This window comes from Camelus bactrianus, chromosome 9 (genome assembly GCF_048773025.1).
Source record: "Camelus bactrianus isolate YW-2024 breed Bactrian camel chromosome 9, ASM4877302v1, whole genome shotgun sequence".
In the NCBI taxonomy this organism is placed as follows: Eukaryota; Metazoa; Chordata; class Mammalia; order Artiodactyla; family Camelidae; genus Camelus; species Camelus bactrianus.
The window spans coordinates 46,261,949-46,280,517 of record NC_133547.1 but is presented as its reverse complement, the minus strand read 5'-3'; the positions used below and the strand labels follow the sequence as shown (position 1 = coordinate 46,280,517).

The window sequence follows — 18,569 nt, the reverse complement described above, 5'->3', positions numbered from 1 at the left end:
TTCTAGACCATTATTCCTCTTTCTTTAAAAATGGCCGGCCAGCCTGGAAGTTCATGCCTTTATACAACCTGCTACCCCTACATGATACAGCCATCTAGAGCCTACATCATTCCGCCTAATTCTTGAAGACTTCAGCACCAAACTTGCTGCCACTCCAGTACCACTCCTCATTGATCGTAGAATAATTCAATATCCACACTGACTTCTTCATTCCATGACCAGTTCTCTAATGTTCTTTTTCCCCTAACTTAGCTGTACAGTCAGACATACCCTAGACCTTGGTTCCTGCTGATTCCTCTGCATAATCCAATTTCAAGCATCCTACAACCACAAATTCACATCTTCCCGGCTCACCCACTATAATAACCTGACTCTGCGAATCCTTCCTCCCCCCTAGAATCCCCAACATGGTGATTCTACCACCTGCCCCTATTCCCTTCCCCTCCTCACGTCCTTTCCTTCATCCTACTCGGCTTACACCCTACAGACCATCGTCACACCCTTACGTGTAGTCTCCCTCTGTCCTTTTTGCCTGGCAAAACCCTAGGTTACATCCAAGTCTCCATCTAACCCGACTGAATGATCCCAGAGAAAATCACGAACGTATGATGACTAGTCTCACTTTAAATCTCTGACCAATTTCGGCGGGCTCTTAGCAATGCCTAACAGTCTGACAACATCTCTAGTCCATTTACTATTCCACTCTCCTAAACAATTATTTCACACTTTCTTCTACTCAAACTCCAACCTGTACCCCACATCCCCTTTCCACTTCTGATCTTGCCTCCTAATTCACTGAGAACAAAAGAATTCAGAAGAGAATCTCCCAACCCTCCCACCACATCCTCAAATCCACCTACTTTCTTATCAAAAGGCAACTTCTATTCGGGATCTCATTCCACCTCTACAACCCAGGAACCTTGCTCCAGGAATTCCCCCTCTAATAGGTTGCTCATTTCAGAAAATACAGTATTGCGCATCTTAAAAAACGAATTCCCCTCGACTTTGATATTTGTCTGCTAGGGCTGCCATGTACAATACCACAGACTGGGCAGCTTAAACACCAGAAGCTTATTTTCTCACAGCTCTGGGAGCTGGAGTCCGGGATCAAGGCGTCAGCAGGGTGAGGCTCTCCTGAGGTCTCGCTCCTGGGCTTGCAGATGGCCACCTCACAAAGTCTTTTCTCTATATATGCAAACCTGGCATCTCTCCCTCTTCTTTTTTTTTTTTTTTTTTTGTTTGCATTTCAAAACTGGCTTTAAATACTCATCAGGGTGCCATGCAAAGGGGCTAGGGTGAGAGCTTGTTATATGTGAGTGGGGGCTGGGGTGCCCTGAGAGACAAGAGACCTACCCATCAGGGCAGCTGGGGTGCCCCACCCCAAAACAGGGATAAGGGAAACAGAGTAGAGGCCCTCTCTGGAGGGTCCCAGGACCAACGGGGAGCCAGCCCTCCCTTCGAGGTAGATCATCAAGGGGGCAACTGAGGAGGAGCTCCCACGGTGGCGGTGATAGGCGGTCACTTCCTCAATGGTATTGCTGATAGCTGGGGTAAACTGGGGCCGGGGTACCCTCCTTAGGGGGCAGCTGGCTGGGGTCCTCCAGAAGTGGGGGTGCATTGCAGAACTGCTGGACGGTGTAGTGAGTGAGGAGGATGCAGACACCCTTGATGAGGGCCAGCAGGATGCCCCCCATTGTGGCCGAGCCCACCATGACCAGTGGTTCACTGCAGGCAGCCAGCACAGCCCCGGTCAATGCTCCACTGGTGATGGAGTTCAAAGGATCTTCCCCACCCCACAGCCACACCAGACCACAGTCAACGGTGGAGAACAGGCCTCCCCTCCACACCGCAAAGCTACTTCTGGTTTGAGGGGCTCAGATTCTCACAGCGTTGACAATACCTCCTTATCGGTGCCGAATTCCCAAGGTGCCCGAGCGTACTCCTCCATGGCGCTGGCGTCCAGCCTCGCAGTCTGGCTAAACTCCAGCTGGTCTCTCCCTCTTCTTATAAAGACACCAGTCCTACTGAATTAGGGCTCACTCATATGATCTCATTTAACCTTAATTACCTCCTTAAAGGCGCCGTCTCTAAATACAGTCACATTAGGGGGTAGGGCTTCAATCTATGAATTTGGGAGGAGCACAGTTCAGTCCATAACAATTTTTTCATCCCCCTCTGACAGCTGCTCCATTTTTCTGCTTTCCTGTAAAAAGACTTCAAAAGTAACCGTGGTTTGCTCTATCAATTTCCCCTCCGTGCATCCTCTCTTGGTTCAACCCAGTCTTTCATCCTCATCACACCACTGAAGCAGCTCTGGTTAAGGTCACCAGTAATATCCACATTATGGAATCCAATGGTCAATTGTTGATCCTTATCCTTTTTGACCTATCAACAGCGTTTAACAAAGCTGATCACTTTCCCTTCCAAGAAATATTTTCTTCTCTTGGTTTATCTGGCGTTACTCTTCTTAATTCACCTACTTCAGTGATTTTTCTTTCTCAATCTCCTTTGTTAGTTCCTCCTTATTTCTCCAGTCTCAACACATTTAAGAGCTCCAAGGATCAGTTCTTGCATTTCTGTCTTCCCCCACCGCTTCCTTCTCATCCTCTCATGAGTTTAAGTACCTTTGGTACACTGATGACTCCCAAATTTATCTCCAGCTTCAAACTCCGTGTGATTATATCCAATAGCTTAGCAATCTTCACTTGGGTGTATCATAGGTACCTCATATTTAAGCTGTCTAAAACAGAACTCCCAATTTCCAATTCTCACTGCCCACCAGCACCAAAGGGTTTTGCCTGCAGTCTTCCTCCATCTCTTTAAAAGCAAAGTCTAAATCCATTCTTACAGGTGGTGGAGCCAATCACTTTGGAAACATTCGCGACTCTGCTCTCAGGCATCACACCCAATCCACTGGCAAATCCTATCAGCTGTCTCTCCAAAATACATCTGCTGAGCACTGCTCTCTGCCTCCACTGCTAGCCATTCTGGTCTAAGGTACCATGATTTCTCACCTGGAGTTTTGCACCAGCCTTCTAACTAATCTCTGCTTCCACCCTTCACCCCCGACTGTCTATTCTCCCCCCAACAGTCAGAGAGGTCCTTTTAAAATACATCACAACATGCCACTCTTCAGCTCAACACCCTCCAATGGCCTCCCATGTTACTCAGAATAAAGACGGTCTTTACATCAGCACATAAGACCCTACAACACCCGAACTCCTGCTCTTCTCTTGTTCCTACCCATCCCCCCTCCATCACTCTGTTCCAGCCAAACAGGCCTGTGGGGGCTCCTCACACTCTGTCTGGCAGCCTTTACAATCACTGCCCCTCCATCTGGAGTGCAATTCTCACAGGCAAATACACAACTCTCTCTCTCATTTGCCTCAGGTCTCTGCTCCTTTGTCAGATACCATCTTATTGGAGAGATCCCTAACTACCCCGTATAAATCGCAACTCTCCAGCCTGAGACTCCAGGTCATCTTTACTCAGCTTCATCACCATCCAACATACATGTTCTATTTCTTTCTTGTCTGTGCTCTCACACGAGACTGTAAGGTCTATGAAGGCAGGGATTTGACATTAACCCCTTCACTGCCGCCATGTAGGGCAGTTCTTGGCACACAGTAGAGGCTTAGTCAATATTTTGCTGACTGAATAAAGATCTAATTGGTAGAATTTTTAGTTTGAATCTCCTTGGTATCTGTTTCTACAAGCCTTCCTTTCCCCTAAACTGATATTTTTTTCCTTCAAACACTTGGTAAAAAAAAACTTCAGCCTTCTCTCAAACCTGTTGGATAAATTATATGCACCTTAGGGACCAGCCTTGAATTTTCCGATTACCTCAGACAGCTAGGGATTTGCTTGCCATGAAGAAGCTTTCTGTATTACAGCATTTCCCCCCATATGTCTTTTAATGAGTCAGATTTCAGAACTGAGGATAAAAAGCTTATCATTTATCTCAGCTGGAAAAAGGTTTTGGTAACTGGATAACTCTAACATTTCTATTGCAACAGAAAATTTCTATACATCTAGATTCTGGCAAATGCCCTAGACTTTAAGCAATATTAATGGTAACAGTTCCACTACAAATATTAGAAAAGTTTGTGCAGGTGGTGATGGGAAGGGGGAGGCTATTTGGTCTGCGCCACAATGGAGTCTAAACCCAGCTGAAAAACTTGGCAAAGTAAGAGTGATCTGCAGGGCCCAAGATTCCAAGGTGAGGACAAAAAGAAGTTCGAGAATTTATGAACTGTCCCCAGTGTAACAAAGTGCTTCAGAAATCACCTTTGAGCTGTGAGCACTGAGGCATCAACAAGGTGCAGCATTATGATGTAAGCCACATCTCTGGGGTTACGGGTGGGAAAAAAAGAGCCACAAATTACAGCCTTCATCCCCTGGGATGTTGTAACGGGATAAACACCTTGGCTGCCTTGGATAACAAGCATACACACATAGCTGTCAGTCACTCACTCTCTAATCTAAAAAAGGCGATAGTCACTCAGCTTTACTCCAGAGGAGGTATACCTGTGTGCTAGGTTTGTTTCAATTAAGAGGTGGACGGGTGAAGTGAAATGCTAACCAAAAGCAGAATATAGGAAGAGGCATTTCACTCTTTGTCTTATTAGCTTCTGCACAGTGATTTCAATTCCTTCATCACTTCCTCAAAGAAGTCCTCCTTAACTAGGTCAAATCCCTGTCCCATGCCCCCCCAGCCACACATACCTCCCACCATACAACTCATCACCACGGCCACCTCACAGCCGGACGTGATGATTGCATTAACGCCTGTCCCCCCCCCCACCTGGCTGTGAGCCTCAGGAGGACAGGGACTGGTTTTGGTTTTGGTTATCCTTATATTTTCAGTGCCCAGGAGTGTCTGGCACATTTAATATATGTTTTTAAATTAGTGTATGAATAATTAAGCAGTAAAAGTGTTCCTCCCATCCTTGCTTTTGTATGTAATCTACACTCAGATTTAGCTGAGGATTCTGGGTAAAAAGGGCTTGAGCTAGTGAAGACGTCATCTCCTCTGCGTCCCCCTCACCTTCCCCCACCACCCGGGGTTAGATGGTTCTTTCATTTCCATCCCTGTCCCCTGGCTACTGACTCCTGTGGCACTTTGTATTAAAACTGACGCTAATTTCATTTATATGCCTACAAATTCTAAATGCCTATGATTCTCTTTGCACTTGAAGGTAGACCTTTTCATTCTTTCTGTCTCTTCCTAGGGCTAGATGCTCCATAGCAAAGAGCAGTACAGTATCCCACTGTGTAGGCCCAATTTTCTCACGGTATTACGGTAGACATCAAGATTTCAGACAACCAGAGAGGCCACACTGACACTGGCATTTCCATGACTACCCTGTTAGTGCAGAAGAACCTGGCTTCAGCTCTGAGCCCTGCTGCAAGCTACTTCATTGGGCAACAGACAATCAGAGAGGAAACAGCCCAGTGCTCATACACAGCCACCCCAAATCACACACGATCGCTAGAGGAAGGGGTCATGCCCCACAAAGACATCTTTCTCCCTACCGTATTCATAATAATTGCGTGGCAGCACAAGTCCTTGGCAAGGTTTTAAAGGGCCCAGGCTCCATCCAGTCATGCTGTCACTATGCCCTTTTTTGATTTACACTGCTAAAGAGAAGTCAAACTGTATACCTTCCATGGAGGCCACTCTGTCCCATAAGAAGCACCTTAGAAACTGGGTGCTCAGCGATGTGGCACTTTGCTGACAGATGCTCACCATCTGGCCATTTCAGCTGCACCTAGGCTGCTCTTTTAATCTCATATTCCAAGACTTGGTCCCATGGCAATGACACTAGCATTTGGATGGCACTTCATGGTTTATAAAGCATTTCTTATATTTACTATAAAGCATTATTATCATTCTGTCCTTGCCTAAGCCTGGTCCCATGGCAATGACACTAGCATTTGGATGGCACTTCATGGTTTATAAAGCATTTCTTATATTTACTATAAAGCATTATTATCATTCTGTCCTTGCCTAAGCCTGGTGAGGTAGGCAAGTAGATATAAAAGGAAAATCTGGCAGCTGTGGTGTCACATAAAGACAGGCTGGTTGACACTGGCAGAGCTCATAAGGCAGCACCTCCATTAGATGGCAACACTGCGCAATGTCACCCATTGCAAGGGGGTGCAGGGACCCACCTAGTCATGCTTCAACCTAAACATGCTTCAACAGTCACTAAAATGAATGTGGGCCTGAGACAGACACCAGAATGCTACTTATGTTAACTCAAGAAACATTTCCACGCCCAGGCGAGGATTCAAGGACGCATGTTTGGTTTAGTCTAACCTATTAGGACGGTGGTTCCAATTTTTGCTGTACCCACCTCACATCAACAGCATCTCACTGTTACAGGAACACCTACCCCAGACATAACTAGGTGGCTTTGCTAGCGTAGGCTCAGAATGAGAACACTAGAGAAACTGGTCAAGATACCAGAGGAATCTTAGAGTAGATTACATCGGTCAATGGGCTCTGATTATCTGAAGATTATAAGTTATAATCTCTGCATCCATCTCCAGACTAAAAGCAAGAACACTTGAACACCAAAGTGAACACTGCCTCGCTCCTAAACAGTGCTTGGAAAGGACATGGACAGCGTTCACCTGACGCGCCTTCCGACTGACATGGTCCCGTCTGTCGATCTGGTCACGTAGGTTACAGTACGTATGTGTGTTGCTAAATTCCCAGTGGAGCAGAGTGAGCTGTATGCTAATCCTCACACCTCACCGATGAAAGAACTGAGGCGCCCAGGGAATCTGTAACCAGCCTGATGTCAGACAGTCCACAAACGGCAGAGGCAGGGTTTGTATGTTCCTGCTGGCTCGGGAGCCACTGCTTCGCAGGTGATGCTATCCTTGCTCTGGTGTGTGTGCTGATCTTACAGCCTCCATTTCCTGATTTTTTTATCAGGGACCTCACCATAGCTGCTGAGTTCTAAAAACAACGCCTGCCACAAATGCAGAAACCAGAATGTAGAGAAGTGAGTGATTTTTCCAAGGCTATACCCTCAGCCAAGGGGAACCTCGAACTCAAGTTAAGTCAGAACTCTTCCTTGCAGGCCTTACTGTCTTTACCTCTGTATTTTCAGACCTTGTCTTTAGAGGGCATCTTTGCTTAGCCAGGTCTTAGTGCCTCTGTCCATACTGTGGCTGGGCTAACGCAGGGCTTTGTCTCCTAATCCTAACTCAGAGGAGAGCAACAGCTGTATCTAGGAAGAAGTACAATTCTTTCTAGCAGAAATCAGCAGAGCAAGTGTTTTGGAAATGACTGCTAATGGGAAGATGGGAGTCTGAACAGTTTCCCAAAGTAAGAAAGTCTCAAGAGTTTGTATTAGTCAGGATACTAATCACTGTATAAACAACCCCCGAATCTCATGTTTTTAAAAAAAAATACTTCTTGATCGTGTCATAGTCCAATGTGGGTGTGCTGGATTGAGAAGGGAGGCACATACGGGCAAGGATTTTCTCTGCCGACGTTCAGGAACTGAGGCTTACTGGTCTACCAAAGGGCCCATGGCCAACAACAGGTTAAGACTCTGATCCAGTGGTGTCACAATTCCCTAGGGCCTTGCAGTCTTCCACCAGTTCCTTCATATTCAGTGGACCAACGACAGAAGAAACACCACAAAGAATCACTTGCGAAGTTTTAGAGGGCTGGTAAGAAATGACTTACATCACTTCTCTCCACATTCCACTGACTTAGATAGAACTCAGTAATAAGGACCCGCGTAACTGCAGTGAAGACTAGGAAATGTAGTCTCTCTGGACCAGGAGAAAAAGGAAATGGGCGTTAGTGAACAAAAGCATTATCTCTGCTACACTGTCAAACACGTATTTATTGGATTATACCAAGGATAATACAAACACTAAGTGATACAACAATACTAAATGAAATGATGATTCTAAATGCTACAAATACTGTAAATTTGTAAAACTACAAATACTATAAAAATGAGACAAATATTAAATTATATGGCACAAATGCTACATGATATGATAGCAATAATAACATTAAATGATACGATACCAAATTCTAAATGATATGATGACACAAATACTAAACATCTATGTGTTATGTAGAAAGCATCTCCCTGACCTTCCGCCCAAGAAGAAGAACTGCCTGGGCTGAAACAACTGCAGAGGGATGGCTGTAGGAACCCACCCTCTGCTTGGCCCATGGAGGTGGTTATACGGCAGGAGGGATGAAGAGATAGGGTGGAGCCTGTGTTAGAAAAGGCAGTAACACTCAGTCATCAGCTGAGACAAGAAAGGCAACAGAGGGATTTTTGGGCTTTTACTGAAGCTTAGGTACAACTCTCCCAGGGTTGTTTTCCAAATTATCTGACTTTAAAGCACTTTCTTTTATCTGAAGTAATTCATTGGTTTCTATGTCACTCAGGAAATAAGTTGACTAGTTAACTTAACTGGTTAACAAACTGCTTAACATGATACCTGATCCTCAGTGTAAGGCGGGCGTCAGGATTGATGGTGAAAAGGAATGCCAAGGAGAGCTCACCAACAGTGGTGCCATTCTGAGACCTAGAACCAGGAAGTTAGATGCCAAAAAGGACTTTGAGGTCAGCCAAGGTGAGCTTGGTGACAAATTCTCTGGATCCTGATAGAATCTGTTTGGCCAAATCCTTCTTTCTTTCTTGAAGCTGCAAGATCTTCTCTTCCACTGTTCCCTCACAAACAAATCTGAAAAGTAGACAAATAAGCAAACAATCAAATACCCAAAGCCGCATATCTAATGACACATGCAAATGTCTATTTATGCTTTAGTTTTCCAATGAGATTTCTTCTGTTATTTAGGTTTCCTTAGGTTTGGTTAAGAACTCTATTTTTAGGAGATCCAAACAACTTTGACTAAATACATATCCACTTAAAAATGATGTCTGACCTCAAATTGACTTTTTCTTTCTTTCTGAAGCTAAGATAATTGAGAAATGCCAAAATAAGCAAAAGGTATCCTGATCCAAAAAAGTGTAGAGATCTAGCTTTCACACAGAAAAGTTTATCAAGTTTCTGCTAGGAATATGTGTGCTAGTTTAGGTACAGTGTGTCTAATTTCTTGGTGAGTTCACACTGCAAATAGGTTTTACAAACTGAGGAAATGCTGCCATTGTCTTTTATTCACACATTCAACAAGTACTGATTTAGATTCACTACATGCCATACACTATGCTAGGCATAGGAACAGAGTGATGAACATAGTCTTACTGTCAAAGGGAGCACAAGAGAGAGACATGAAAACAAACAACTACAATAATATGACCTGGAAAGCGCTGTAAAGGAAATATGTCCAGTGAGCAAGAGGAATAAAAGGAAAGCTGTCTAAAGTATTCAGGGAAGGTTCCATTCTACCTAAATGTCCATCAGACAGATGACTGGATAAAGAAGATGTGGTATGTATACACAATGGAATATTACTCAGCTGTAAAAAAGAATGAAATAATGCAACAACATGGATGGACTTAGAGATGATCATACTAAGTGAAGCCACACAGAGAAAGAAAAATATCATATGATATCACTTATATGCAGAGTCTAAGAAATGATACAAATGAACTTATTTACAAAACAGAAACAGACTTACAGACATAGAAAACAAACTTATGGCTACCAAAGGGTAAAGTAGGGGAGGGATAAATTAGGAGTTTAGGATTAGCAAATATAAATTACTATGTATAAAATGTATAAACAGCAAGGTCCTACTGTATAGCACAGGGAACCATATTCAATACCTTGTAATTACCTATAATGAAAAAGCACATGTATGTATAACTGAATCACTGTGCTGTACACCAGAAACTAACACAACATTGTAAATCAACTATACTACAATTTAAAAAAAAAAGTTAACTCATAGTGCAACTTGTAGGATGAGCCAAGATTTGCTAGATGGACAGTGGGGAGGGCATCCCAGGGAATGGGAACATGTATAAAATCATGGCTGAGTTTTAGAACATGGTATGCTAGGGAAGTCGTCCAGTCTGGCCAGGGCAAAAGTCAAAAACTATGTTTTATTACAAAAGTCGATGCTCAAGAGGCTGGTGGGGACCAGATCTTGAGTGACTTAGCACATCATGCTAATAAATCTAGATGTGAAAGGAAGGGGCATGGGAAGTGGGATGGGAAGAAAGGGGTGGTTACAAGAAACACATAGAAAATAAAATGAATGGACTTTACTTGTGAAAAGTGAGAAAGAGGGCGGAGCCTAGTTTCTGGCTCTATGATTAGATAAACAGTGATCCTGTTCACAAAGACAAGGACTTCAGAAGAATCGATAGATATGAGGTCAGAGGGAGAAACAGTATCAGCTTGCGACATTTTGAGTCCCTGGAACATGCACATAGTGAGTGCTCAGTAGGGATTAGTTTTCTGAGCTGAATGAAACAAATACACGAGTGAATGACTAATGAGTGCATACGTGGACACACAGATTCAGATATTTCCCAGGGATGTGGATATCTAGGTCTGAAGTTTAGGAGACCTTGGAGCTGAAAGATACAGGTTTTGGACTTACTGGAGGTGACAGGATTAAGAGAGGTGCAAACAAAGTGAGCTGAGAAGAGAGCGGAAGACAGAACAACTGATATGATCACTGTACTTGGCCAGTTGTGAAATGCGTTGGTGCCCCCCCAGCAAGAGCAGTCTCAGGGCAGCAAGTGGGGGGAAAGCCAGTTTGCAAAGGTTGAGGAATGAACAGAAGTAAAGAACGGACAACAATTTCTAATTCTTCAGGAAACTCGGCCATGAAAAGGAAGGAGAAAAAGAGGTCCACAGCTACACTGGACTGGACTGCTGAGGCCGGTTTGGTGGTTGTTTTTAGAGAGGAGGGTCCCAAAGAGAGGGACATTGTACAAAATAACTGGCCTGTGCACTCTGAAAATGTCAATGTCATTAAACTCAGAGAAAGACTGAGACACTGTTCCAGATTAAGGGGGAACAAAAGAAGCGTGACAACTGAATGCGAAACAGGGATTTTATTTTGCTGAGAAGGATACCTCTGGTACAAGTGGCAAAGCTGAGTAAGGTCCACAGGTCAGACTATGTAACTGTTAACATCCTGGGTTTGATAATTTTACTGTGGTAATGTAAAAGAGTGTCATTTTTGGAAAATGCACATTTTACTATTTAGAGGTCAAGGGGCATCATGTCTGCAACTTACTGTCAAATGGTCCAGAAAAAACCTTACACACACACACATGCACGCACACATGCGTGTCACAGTATACAGGAATTTTTTGGTATTGTTCTTGCAATCAAGAATTTGGGTGGAGGGAGAGTATAGCATAGTGGGGAGTGAATAGAGCAGTGGTAGACTGCATGCCTAGCATGCATGAGGTCTTGGGTTTAATTCCCAGCATCTCTGTTAAAAACAAACAAACAAACTTAATTACCTCCCCCCATTAAAAAAAAAAAGAATTTGGGATAATCTTGTAAGAATCCTTTTTTTTATATGTCTGAAATAAAGTCAAAATAATTAAAAGTGGAAAAAAAGAGAGAGAGAAAGAGAGGAGGGACCTTTCATGCACTGCCTTAACTAAGATAAGGCTCATCATTGTACATAAGCTCTTCTTCTTTTGCAAGGACCAACACAAAGGTCACCCCCAAATTGCCTGAGTTCCCTTCCTGACTGTGAGTACCAAGGAGAAGGTGCCCCACGAGCACCATTAGTACAGTGATCACCAAATACTTCACATTCTATTAAAACATCACCCAAGAAAGATTTTCACAAAAGCAGAATTCGGTCCTGGGAGACTTTGACTTGCTTACCTGTGTATGACAACATCTTTCTGCTGCCCTACTCTATAAATTCGGTCACAAGCTTGATCTTCAAGTGACGGATTCCTGTGAAGAGACAGATAAAGCTCAAACTTACTGACATCCTAGACCAGGGGTGGGCAAATCCCATGGGCCAAATCCAGCCTGCAGTCTGTTTTCATATGGCTCTCGAGCTAAAAATGGTTTTTACATTTTAAAAGGTTTGTAAAAAGTCAAAAACAGAAACCTACAACAAAGAATATATGACAGAGACCTATGTAGCTGGCAAAGCCTAAAATATTTACAGAAAAAGTTTGCAGATTTTTGTTCTAGTCCATATGGGACTCAGAAAGTCCCAGATATCCTCTCTTAAGAGAAACTGGGGTCAGATGGCTAATAGTAACTCTTCACAGTTGAAAACTCTAAGTAACAGAGATTAAACCAATGTTTAAATCTGGTCACTAATTAGCTAGATGGCTTTGGGCAAATCATCTAACCTCAACCCTTTAGGTTTCAGATGGCTACTCGGGAACACGAGGAGTGGCAAATGATCTATAATGCTTTTTCCAACTTTTTGATATTTCATGATTCAACTAAGGAGGCTTAATTTGTTTCCTTCTTTATAGATTGTCATTATCAACTCTAAACTAGTTTCTCATCTCACCTCTAAAACCTTGGATAATGTTTCTCCTGTTCAGAAACCAGCATAATTCTTATTCTGCTTTCCTCACTTACATGCATATGGGAGTCTCAAGTGAGGCCTAAACACATTCTCCAGGAAGACAGTAACAGGCTGGCCTGTTTGTGCCCATCTGGGCTGCCTGGGAATTAACAAATGACAATCCCTGGCAACAGTGCCTGGTGCAGCAATCCCTGATTGACATAATTGGAAAATCAAAACTGAGATGAATTATGACATTTCCTCCTAGCAACATATGAACACATTCACCTGGCATCTAGGAAGGATGCTGCTATGCTCTTGGTCTTAATACTATGTGCAGCGAGTCCAAAGCTATGTGTTAAGTGTGTGTCTAACATAATTAGAAAATTCCTTTGCCTTTTCCTTTTGGAGCACTGGTTCTCCCTCTTCTTCAAGGTTGAGATTCCTTAGACGTCAATAAATATGTCTGAAATACGGTGTTTTGAAGACATAAAACCCTTCATCGAGTGGTGTAGCCAGGAGGAAAAGCCCTGATCCATTTCCATGGAAACAGATGTTAAGAGTAAAGTGAATGGACTATTTTAAACAGTCATTTGAAGCCTTGTTTGCTTAGGAATTCGGGGCTGTCAACTAGCCCTACACCATTCTGATCTGCATGTATACACACGTATGCACAGAGGCATCTCCACAATACAGAAGGAGCACACTCAACATGAGAAGTCCCCCTACCGCCCTTCTAGCCTGCTGGTCTCCTCACTCTGCTGTGACAACTCAAGAATAATCCAGAATTGTTACCAGTGCATGTCCAGGAGAAAGAGATGGTTTCCTCCAGTCAGGTTTAGGCCAACACCTCCAGCCAAGAGAGAGATCAGCATAACCTTCAAAAGGAAGCACACCGTTAACTTTACATGGAATCAGTCTCATAGTGGACCTCTCCTTCTGCCTCAGGTTCAAGCCCAAGATCAACACAAAGAGGCAACATGCTCTTATCAAATTTCCTTCTGCTGTTGTGAATGCATTGTTTCGAAATTTTGAGATGCTCTCTCCCATGCCTTGTCTTTGAGAAAATGCTCATTTAACCTTTTTTTGTGAGTCAATCTCCAAACATTAATTGTGTGCCTGCCAATTACATAAATACTACAATTTAGAGCACGGGGGGTGGTTAGCTCAATAAACTTTCCTTTACCCAGATTCCGTCTGTTCCATAAGTGCCCCCACCATTGCTATGCTTCTCCTATCACACAACTAGTGCTTTCCAACTTCCTGTTATGCATAATTAGATGCCTCTGTTCCTCTACTTCCCTCCACCTTCCCACCTATCAAAATCCCACCTATCCTTCTAGGCTTGCCTCCTCCACAAAGATTCCCTTGATCCTAACAGTTCTGCTCTTCCTCTCCTTTTAGACCTCAGATTTTATTCTTAGAGGACTTGCACACTTTGATATGTACCCCCAGTAAATGTCAAAGAAATGAGAAACACCTGGAGAGAGCAGGGCTATGAATATTTTTGAACTGAGCTATGTTCGGATCTGTATAACCAAGAAAAATTTGTTCTTAATTATATAGCTCTGCTGTGATTGGCTCATACCTGAGGGCCCCTGGCGCTGTTAAATGCCTCTACCAAGTCCATTCTCTGTTTGGGGTTGACAGAGCCATCGATGGTGGCATAGGTCAGTCCATGCCTCTTAAGGTGCAATGCTACAACCTTCAGCATGCTGGTCCACTGAGAGACAATGACACTGGAGGAAGGAGGCAACAAAAAACCAATAACCCCCACGAGAGATTAAACAAACTCATCTACAGGGCTTTCATGCCTGTTATTTTAAGATTCAGTTATCAAATGTGGCTGAGGTAAGGCTTTCTGCTACCTAAGGGGAAGAGGCACACATTTAAGTCATGTCACACGATTATAATGCTTCTGGTTACTTCTAGATCCAGTCTACAACTTACCTGCTAAATGAAGTCAAAATAAAGGGATGGCTAAACTAAAGTAACCACTGTAGGTTCCGATTTTCTGGGGGCTCATCCAGAGGAGGTCTGTGCTCCTGCAGAATAAGGTTCAGGCCCCTCCCTCTGTCAATCAGATCAATAAGCCGCTACGGATTCTCTGTTTCCCCCCATGCTACGCTTTAGTTAGAGGTTTAAGTTTTTAGATCAAAATATTTCCTATCTACAAATGCTGTGAATAACATACAGTAAAGTATAATAAATAACAAATGAACTTCCTTATATCCAGACACCCAACTTAGGAAAGTTCCCAGCACTCTGGGGCTCCCTTCTGATCACACTCCGCTTCCTCCCTTTTTTGCATCTGTTATTCTGTTGCTTTTTTTTTCAAGCCTTCTTCCCTCCTCTTAAGCATCTCTTCAGATGCTTAGCTTACTCTGGTCCTCTAGGGATTGCCTTTTCAATCCGTGCCACAGATATTTTCATTAGAAATCACAGGGGATGTGTGCTGTAACCTCGGTGCTTTCTGCTGCGCCCGACTCAAGTCCTTGATATAAAGAGCTCAGATTTATAACTATCTGCAATATCAAATTTTCTGGCTTAATTACAAGCAATACTTGGGTAATGAAATAACACATTTACCTCTTTTGGGACCCTGAGTTTCTTCGGATTGCCTCCAATTCTGCCAGCAGAGATGAAATCTGGGAAAAGGTTATATTAACATATGCGGGTTTAAGCAAATTTGCTTTTCTCCCTTTTCTCTCCCCTGAGTGAAAGGATTGGTCTCCTCTGTGGCCTCTCTGCATGGTCTGACTCCTACTAGTCCACTCTTCTCTTTGCAGCCAGAGGGCTAGTTCCAAAATGTCAGTTTCCTATTTTCCTCCTCTGGCTGGAGCCCTTGCAATGGCTTCCCGCTGAGAATAAAGCCCAGGCCTCTACAGTGACCTCCCAGATCCCTGCTGCTCTGCCTTCTGCTCACATCTCCAGCCTCATCCAGCCTCTGCTCACATCATCCAGCCCCATCAAAATTCTTCCTCCACAAAGCCATGCTTTGTCCCATCTTTGTCCATTCTGTTCCCTCTGCCTAGAACAGCCTTTTCTGTCAACTTAATGCCACTTCTTGGCGATCCTCCCCAATCCCAGGTGTCCACTGCTTATGTGCTACGATAGCACATTTTCTTTCTATAATCATGGTCTTTTTCATTCTATATATTAATTGCTTGTTAATCATCTCTTGCTTTCACAGTCTGAGATGTTCCAAAGAGGCAGAGCCAGCATGTGTCTGGTCTGTTTCTGTACCCCTGGCACCCAGCATGTATTGCTGGACCAGAGAAGGCACCAGCCTAACATTTGCACAAGGAGAAAATGAAAGAGCTTGACCTAGTTTGAGACCTGCTTCAAAGGCTGTTGACGAAGAAGACCTGTCCAGACTGAGGAACACTTGCTAAAGCTTCCCAGCAAGTTCTCTGGGTATTTATCAGACCCCACATTCAAATCTACATGGGACCAGCCAGGAAGAACACATGGGCAGGACCTTGGAGAGCAGCTGGGTTCAATCTTCCTGACCGCTAATGGGAATGATCTTTCAAAAGGCTCTAAGGGACCTAGAGTTCATCCCTAGAATGGCAGAGAAGGAAGAAAATTAGACCAGGAATCAGGAGATGCAGAGAGTTCTTACTCTGCCATCACAGGGCTGTATCACTTTGGAACTCCCAGTTAAGAGCTCAGCTTCCTTATCAGGGAAAAAGGTTGTGGTGTTAGTGGTAAGCTGTGGAGGCCCCCACACATGAGGCTACCTTCCAATCTAAACAAACACGCTGATGCCCGGGCAGGAAGACCATCACAGGACTGTGCCATTTTGAACCAGTAGGAAGACAAAAAGCAGGTAGCTGAAGTGCCTGGTGTCTTGGCAACTTGTGGTTGTGGAACACACTGATTTTCATACGGATGTGAAAAACCTAGCGATAGGTGTTTTGAGAAAACTGCAGCAGTGGGACCGGGATTCACGGTGTAGGAGCTGGGGTTGAATCCCAGTAACATGTATGTGTTTAGGTTTGTGCTACCAAAGAAAACTCCCTTCCCCGACATGAAACAACTTTGAGTTTGAACCACGACTAATGGGCTTACGTTAAGAAGCCCTGTACATAATTACCTGAGTATCAGACAAATGGTTGGGAACACAAATTATTAGGAATGTTATGTTTTAACCCAATAGCTAACTGAGGTTGCTAGGACCTGGTGCCCAGCCACATATGGTCTCTTTACCTGTTCCTCTCAGTTACTAGTGGTGAAGATCTAGGTACATACTTTAAAAATCTAATGAAAGGTCATCATGCTATTTATTTGGCTTTATTTACTAACAACATATAGGCTATATATATAGCATTCCCTTTAACTCAGATGCAGAAAGAACCCTGTACATAAATTTTTGAGTGTGGATAGACTGAATGGATGGATGCTGAGAAAGGAGCAAGGATTAAGCACATTCACGATTATGACAAAACAAGCCCAGCACAGGAAGGTATATGAGCACTGACAGCCTCTGTGTGTTTACTTTTCTCACCTGTGGTATCTTAGAACATTTGCTTGTTCTTTCCTGTCCTTGGAAAACATGGCTTCTCTTTATTTTCTAAGGGGCGCTTGCTCCCAAGTAGTTTTTTGAGAGGCCAGAAGGAAATAAGCTGGTTGATCTGTTTTCAAAACATGTATACAGATAGGGAAACTGGATGCATGAATGTGATGCATTTTAACCTTTTGGTTTAATATAAGAAACCAAGCATTCTTCCCTTTTGCAGAGGTGAATGATTTGTTCAGGAGGATAGCTTGGAAGATTATACCTGGGAATTCAGTGACTGAGGGAAAAATCCATTTAAAGTGAAGCGTAGACTGTAACACGTTAGCACAGTATACTACTGCCTAGGTTAAAAGGGAGCAAGCAAGTGCACCATTCCCTTGGCGGTGACCTCCCTCCTAGTTATATTTTTTTAAAAGCCTGGGAAGAGAGATTGAGACTAGGCATGGCAGCCTCAGAAGGCAGTAGAAAAAACCAGCCGCTCAGTGCAAGTTAATGGGCACATTCCCGGCAAGCCAGCAGAGAGGCAGGACTCGAGGCCCACATGCCCCGGCGTTCCCCTGATAGAACTCTACAGCCTTAAAGTGCTTCAGTGAAAACAGAACAAAGAGACTTATGAAGATAGGAGGCGGGCAGGAAACGATATTTGCAGATGGAAGCCTTTCAACAGAGCAAAGCAATTGGCACTCAGACATCTTCCACAGTCTGGAAGGTCAAGCCTTTGTTGTTTTTCTGAAACCAGCTGCTCACTCGCCCGGGCCCTGTCTCCAGCAGAAACCTGACAGGCTCCCTCCCTAGGAATCCATGACAGATGCGCTGGCCCAAGTCACCCTCTGAAAAAAATCACTAGGTAATAAGATTTTAGTTTTTTTCATGAAATGAAATTAGAATTTAAGACTGGAGGGGGAATGTGACCAGCTAACACCTAACCGTTCTAGCCCTGCAGTCAAACGGCCGTACCTGTGCGGACAAATGCACCGCTGTCACGCAGGGAAATGTGGGAGGAGTCCAAGTCTTTCTACCAGAATAGAGGAGACCCCAGTACCTTGGTGCTCTCTCTCATGTCATCAAAAAGCTCCACCTTGAAGCACTGGCCGTTAAGGGAGACAGAGGCAGCCGGCTCTGCATCACGGAGCTCGGACAAGGTCAAGGCGCTGAGCTGCTCCTCCAGGGAAAGGACCAGGCCTTCGTTCTTCAGTTCTGTTGGATCCAGGGCCTGGGCACAGTCAGACAGGGGACACAGTGGATGGGGAGCTGAGGCCACGAGCCATGGGACGTGCCAGCGGAGTGCTGACTGCTTAATATATCACACAGCAAAATGTCTCGTGACTTACCAACAGTGTCTCCACAGGTAAACCATGATTGAAATGTAATCTGGCAAGTTTTTTCACCAGATCAAAAATAAATCAAATAATGGAAGTTTTTAGAGACTTGTCAGACAGATTACAAGAGCGTTCTGTTTTCCCCAGCTGGAATGGTACAGTTAATTAAGCTACTGATCATCAAGATACAATTTACCTCCTAAAAAGAGATGCATTATTGCAGCTCCTCAAAAGAATAACATACTTCAATAAAAAAATTTATTAA

The 18,569-nt window shown here is 43.8% G+C and overlaps 1 protein-coding gene across 3 annotated transcripts in view; it reads right to left on the bottom strand.

Moving 5' to 3' along the window:
- The window catches only part of TTF2 (transcription termination factor 2), a 48,007-nt gene that overhangs the window by 2,177 nt on the left and 27,261 nt on the right, over positions 1–18,569 (bottom strand). For 2 of the 3 annotated variants that reach the window (XM_010968151.3, XM_045505872.2), the window contains exons 18-23: positions 18,028–18,198; positions 15,053–15,111; positions 14,052–14,202; positions 13,259–13,341; positions 11,815–11,889; positions 7,852–8,733 (exon numbers count right to left, since the gene is read on the bottom strand). In XM_010968151.3, coding sequence (XP_010966453.1) covers positions 8,589–8,733; positions 11,815–11,889; positions 13,259–13,341; positions 14,052–14,202; positions 15,053–15,111; positions 18,028–18,198 — 684 coding nt within the window. In that variant the 3' untranslated portion in view covers positions 7,852–8,588. Of the gene's footprint in view, positions 1–7,708; positions 7,798–7,851; positions 8,734–11,814; positions 11,890–13,258; positions 13,342–14,051; positions 14,203–15,052; positions 15,112–18,027; positions 18,199–18,569 lie in introns of those variants that run through there. The other variant, XR_006719797.2, reaches the window with a different exon arrangement.